We start from the raw sequence: 5783 nt of genomic DNA, 5'->3' as shown, positions 1-5783 counted from the left end.
AAACAATGCGTTGGTGAAAATTGAATATACCGCACTTACACTCAAGTAACATATGAAGAAAACAATTCCAAGCACCGCCAACAGTAATATCCTGGCGCCACGACGGGATGGAGACATGATTCTGTGTCCACCGGGTACGGGTAATGAGGCGTGTCTGGTAGGGAAAGCCCTTGACGAGCCTTTCATCATGGATCCCGACGAGAGCACACGACCACAACCACGGAAGATAGAATTGGGGATGGAATGGCTAATCCATGAGATCTGGGTGTAAAGAGGTGCGGTGATGATGAGGAAAGGGTTGAAGAAGACAGTGGTCGCAGGGGCGAGAGTTGTTCTCCCCCCGGTCGGGAAGATGCTTTTTGCTGAGCTTGTCAAACATGACGGTAATATTCAACTCGTATGCCCCGTATTGACTTGATCTAATAATCCCTGGCCAATAGTTAACCAAGTTGGCCGATGGATTATTAATCTGTCCACATGTTGATAGTCACTAGTTATCGGCAATAGAACCAGACAAGAATTAGAAAAAGTCCCTCGCATCTGGGTTGAAAACTGTTGAACACTGTGGAGGAAAAGCGCCATGCCGCTGGAAAAAAAAACTCGATACTACCACCGCCAATGAACTTATTGCTCCCCCAACTGTTGTTGCCTTTTCGACCCTGGAAGTTGGAATACATTCTTCACGCTATCGATCAGCAACTGGTTTCGCTCATGATCGCCGCTATCTGGAGACCCACCAACACAGATCATGAATTTGTTCCCTTCCAACTTACGGAGTACATGTCAAGGATTGAAGGAAGGGACAAGGTAGGGGATGCAGGCAGGATCCTCGGATATTATTTATCCTTAATTCGGGCCATATTCTGACGATTTTCGCTACCAAAAGAACCAACACGCAAACAAACGAAAGGCAAAAAGCAAGGGCCCCCGATATAACTCCTGCATGAGTCTAAATAGTTAATTAACTGTCCAAACTCACAACTCAACATTTTGTAATAATAGGCTGGTATCCCGGCTGTATTTCGTTTCCCCCCTACAGGGGTAACAGTGGTACGATCTATCTGTCTCAACTCCATTGCTAACAGCGAAGCGGACGCCCACCGCGGAGTCGCGGACTGATGATTCGAACATCCATGAACCCGAGTCCCTGAGAGGTCAAGATGTGGGTCGTCAGGGGCTTGCCGAGGAGAAGGATCGAATACTTCGGAGTGAGAAAAGCATTTTGAACAGAAGCCAAGAGGCTCCAGGTCCGGTAACTTCCCCCGCTCAGGTTAAGTCAAGGGGCTCGACCCTTAGCTACTTCTATTTTTGGTGCGCTGTTGCTCGTAAGGATTGAACTATGTATTATTAATTGATCATTATTTAATGCACCATGCCCGGCCAAGACTGGCTAGGAGTTTTAGCTACTTACCTTTCAAGGATATAAAACGGAGTAATTATCCACAAGCTTTCAGCCTTCGGCATCTGCATTTCTGAGGCATTTTGCAGACGCCTGAGATATATTATCAACGCTTGGCCTCGGCCCTCGGATCATTCCAACCCCGATGCTGTATACCTAACTTCACAACCAAGCTTTAGGCGACAAGCCCCAGAAAATCACACCAATTCCTTGGGACCAGGTTGAGGTGCGCGGGACAGATGTAGATAATATATATTCATACGATGCAAAAACCACTGGGACATTCTATTCATTTCGCTGCATAAACTGTTATTGATGCTAGCTGTGGAGCACAATTAGCGGTCTCACGGGCTGCCAGTGCTCTCTACAGAAAGAGATTTGATCAAGTTACGCTGCGTAGTGAGATGAACTGAGATCAATGGAAGTGACTAAAATGTGCCAATAGTTACTAGTAACCTTTCAATCAAGGTGGGACGCTATGGCTTTAAATTTCATGCTAACCGTAATAATGAATTGCTCGGTCCTGTGGTATGTATCTAGGGGGTTGTTATTGATAGTCGCTCCGTAGGGCTGGCACACTGAGCAGAAGCTACTGTAAAGGAAGGTGATGCATTTTCTCTAACTGCTCGGTGAAACGCCACTCTACGAAAAACATAGAGAACATAGAGAGCAAATATACCGCTTACTTTCCTCGGTACGCAGCGGCAGATGGTGAATGTGAGAGTTGTTTACAATGGTGGTGATGTGAGGCAAGCCACATGCAACTTTGTTTTTTTGAGTAAGAGTGCCAAGTTTTCCAACTTTTGCTTGCGCGTACCATCCCTAGTGGTGTAGTGGCTAACATCGCTGTCTTTCACACAGCAGCCCAGGGTTCGATTCCCTGCTAGGGAGATGATGGTTTTTCTTTTTTTGCTGCTTTTTATCTTTTTTTGGCTCAAAAAGGTCCATCCAATCTATTAAGATAATATATATATAAAAAGAGCAATTCTAAGATTTTATTATTTCTACTGCAACTGATAAAGTTCGAAATAAACTTACAAAATATTATATCAAAATCAATCAACCATTCACTGATTACTTACTATACGGGTTACTGGTGTACTTGATTTCTTATATTGAATCAATGCATATATTCTCGGAAATTGAATTGAAAAGAATGATAAATTTATATTAATATTGCTCAGATATATTACAATGACAAATTGATAATTATCAATAATATAATGTAAGAAACCCGCACTAAGATGTCAGTACAAGGCCGGAATTGATGATTACTCTAAAGATATGACATCGCCGAACATAGCACCATGAACATCATATCAGGTTTGAAATCAAGGCATTATCATCATGCCTTTGGCATCATACTATACCATCTACATCATAGCAAGTTCGATCTGTCTATGATACTGTGTATATATAACTAACAGCTGGCTCAATCTTCTAGAGACCAATGAATCATTCTGTTATAATCTGACCCCTACATTCAACGACCTCGATATCTAACCATTCAATCGGAATTCTCTCCCATATATCATCGTATTATCTCCTATAGTTAGCTTAATCCTCGTAGAGTCTTATTAAGGACCTTTTGTGATATAAGCAGCTAATTCCAGCCCCGTTGCTTACACCTTAATATCACTAGCTATTTGATAGCAACCCGTAGTCAGATAGATAGTAGTAGATAATCCTAGTAAGCTGAGCTCATAACTGTTAAAGCAATGGTTAATCATCTGAATATTGTTTCAATTACTGAAATCAGTATAATGAATTAGATTCAACTAACTTATCTTTCTACGGCTTGATAATTAGTTACAGGCAATATTTATAAGCAAAGAAATGCTCAATTATATTGTGGGAACTCTAAGTGGTTGTATTAGCATGTCGGCAGCTGAGGCATATATGTGCGGTGCGCTAGTCCGTGATAGGCAGCCTAGGGCCAACATATAGAAAGCTTTAAACTTTTGTAAAGAATGACTCATTTTTGAGACGGTGCCAACTTACCAAGATACATTAAAGGTTAGTTATCTTCTGACAAAATGTTTTTCATCTACACTGTCATGGTTGGAACTGGCTGGGGAGAGTGATAACAGCCCATGACTGTTCCTCACGTTGCTCTCATTAGCTCTCACTCTTTGGTGTGAGTGATTGAATCTAATGGGGTGAAGCGGAAGTTTAACCCTAAATCATTTTAGCGTCCAGGGGTGATTAATTAAGGTTGATGCTAAAATATGCCACTAGCAAAGTAATGAATAGATTGTTATGATATGCACTGGAGAAGGAAAATATAATCTCCTGTGTAGATACTAAACGAGAAATACTGAAATGTCATTGACCACTAATGAGTAGTAGAAAACAAAGTAAGAAATTATGCAACAATACAATGCATTATCAATAAGAATATCTTGTGGGCTGGAGAGGCTAAGGCTCCCTAGAGGGCACTTGTGCGCCACAGGGAGTAGTTTAGTTTTTCACAAGAGACATCCCGGCGCACTTTCGACGTCTATCCACCTTCTGGTAGGGGACCCAAGAAGCAGTGCGAGGGCAATACATTGCTAATAATAATTTTAAGCATTTTGAAGTTTCCCAACCTTCAGGAAAATATCTATTAAATACAGCTATAGGAAAAGGATACAGTCCGAATTCACTAACGTGAGGTACCCCGCTAGTGTCGTCGATCCCTGAGAGCTGGGCCCTTGCTCATCCTCCTCCTCTTCGAGCCAGAGCTCCTTAAAATGCTTCACCTGCTTGCTCATCAGTGAACCCAAGACCATCAATTAGCCACGGATCAAAGATGAGATCCTTGACACTTGGCCGCTCCTCAGGCCGCCAGCAAAGGATCCTACTAAGGAAGTGCAGGAACCCCCACTTATCTTTATCTTCGCCTTGAATATTTGGCGGCTAGTTTCTCGAGGTTGATGTCCGGCATGGGGACGATATTTTTCCAACTGCCAAGTGTAGTAGATGGCAGTGTGGGTGGGTGTGTTTGATTAGGCCTCTCTTTTTATACATGTACTTACCACTTTCGTCCCAGAATATTGGACACGCTCTGCTCCGGTGCATAAGCCCAGGTGGTGGTGGGCCCTGCACGGCTGCACGGCTCCTAGTTCTGCAATAAACTGCCTATCATGGTGTTTATTGTTTTCGGGGTTCCGGCCACTAACTAGAGTATTTGCAGCAACAAAATGCCAGGTCTAAAAGAATGATAGAAAAGTTAGTTCAAAATGTAACTGATGGACAATATGATTTCTCTTTAGAGAGACATACCATCATATCAAAACTCCAGATATCTGTATACTGGATGATCACATTCACCATCCTCAAATTCCTTGTAAAAGAATGGATTGCTCACAGAGAGGAGCAGATTTTTTGACTAGGTATTTTAAAAATTCATCTATCAGAACAGCCCCATTTTGTATATTAAAAGCCTATGTATGATCTTCCTGCCTGTATGTATTATCCCTGCCTGCGTGTGAAGAAAGTCCAAAGCAAAAAGTAGCTGCCGAAGAAATGGTTTCACATTCTCAATGGTCAGAGAATTGTGTTTTAAATATGAAAAGAGGTGGTCCATGGTAATGCCCGGGGCCTGCAGCACAAACGCATGTGTGTTCCACATGGGGCACTTGCATCTCAAAGAATGAAAAGAATTTCTGAATATGCTCATGTCCAGAGTGTTTGTATTTGCAGCAATAGTGTTTGTGCATTCATATATAGCAACCTCATTGCCTCAAGTGTATGCTGTTAGAACTCATTCAACAAAATAAATTAGTTAAATATAAGAGGTTCAAACATTAAGTCACAAGTGAGCCACACTGTAGAAGTAACAGCATTACTTCAACTTGCCAACAATTTGATATCTGTTGTTGAAAACCTGGCCTATGTCATGCACTGGCTCAGAGAGTTCATTTCGGACGGGGGAAAGTCTTGTACAGTTGCTGGCCTCATGAATGGAAGTGACAATTGTTACAATTGTTTGCAATGAAGCTTTGAATAGATAGATGTACTTTACTTGTTTGGAATTGCACATTGGAAGTATCATGGACATCCAAATTGAACATAAACTCCCATGACTAATATGAGACTACTGCACTTTATGATATGACACACCTTGCATGAAGCTCCAAGGAGAGATTGTCAGTTTCAGAAATGGAACATTTGATGGAGGTGATCAAGACTCAGCGTTTGGCGGCAAACCGGTGCATGGTCCACCACACCCGGGCGCTAAGCATCTCCACTCCACCCCAATTTTAGAGTCATTTTTCTTCCAAATTGTCAGTTGGTTGACTTCCACCTTCGGTCATCAATTGATCGAATCCGGGCGAGAGAACAGGGCGCCGAAAATTGTCTGGTGGCCAGGAGATATGGGGTTTTTTAAGGTTTTTTAAGG

General features: G+C 42.3%; 2 protein-coding genes and 1 non-coding gene across 3 annotated transcripts in view; 1 reads left to right on the top strand and 2 right to left on the bottom strand.

The window, feature by feature from the left end:
* Positions 1-117, bottom strand: part of HCAG_01980 (predicted protein) — a gene marked incomplete at both ends in the record, with an annotated part of 1199 nt that extends 1082 nt beyond the window's left edge. The window contains one exon of the mRNA XM_001544883.1: positions 40-117. Coding sequence (XP_001544933.1) covers positions 40-117 — 78 coding nt within the window. The remainder of the gene's footprint in view (positions 1-39) is intronic.
* A 2101-nt stretch (positions 118-2218) lies between these two features.
* On the top strand, positions 2219-2290 carry HCAG_09386. The gene has a single exon. It is a non-coding gene; the product is annotated as a tRNA-Glu (tRNA).
* A 1527-nt stretch (positions 2291-3817) lies between these two features.
* HCAG_01979 (predicted protein) lies at positions 3818-4669 on the bottom strand (the record flags this gene model as incomplete). The annotated part of the gene is made up of 4 exons (XM_001544882.1): positions 3818-3827; positions 4049-4140; positions 4417-4590; positions 4664-4669. 4 exons carry the CDS (start codon positions 4667-4669, stop codon positions 3818-3820), a joined length of 282 nt encoding a protein of 93 aa, XP_001544932.1.
* Between the last annotated feature and the right edge of the window lie 1114 nt (positions 4670-5783).

This window comes from Histoplasma capsulatum, genomic scaffold (genome assembly GCF_000149585.1).
Source record: "Histoplasma capsulatum NAm1 scaffold_1 genomic scaffold, whole genome shotgun sequence".
NCBI lineage: Eukaryota > Fungi > Ascomycota > Eurotiomycetes > Onygenales > Ajellomycetaceae > Histoplasma > Histoplasma mississippiense.
This window is presented reverse-complemented; position numbering and strand designations above follow the sequence as displayed.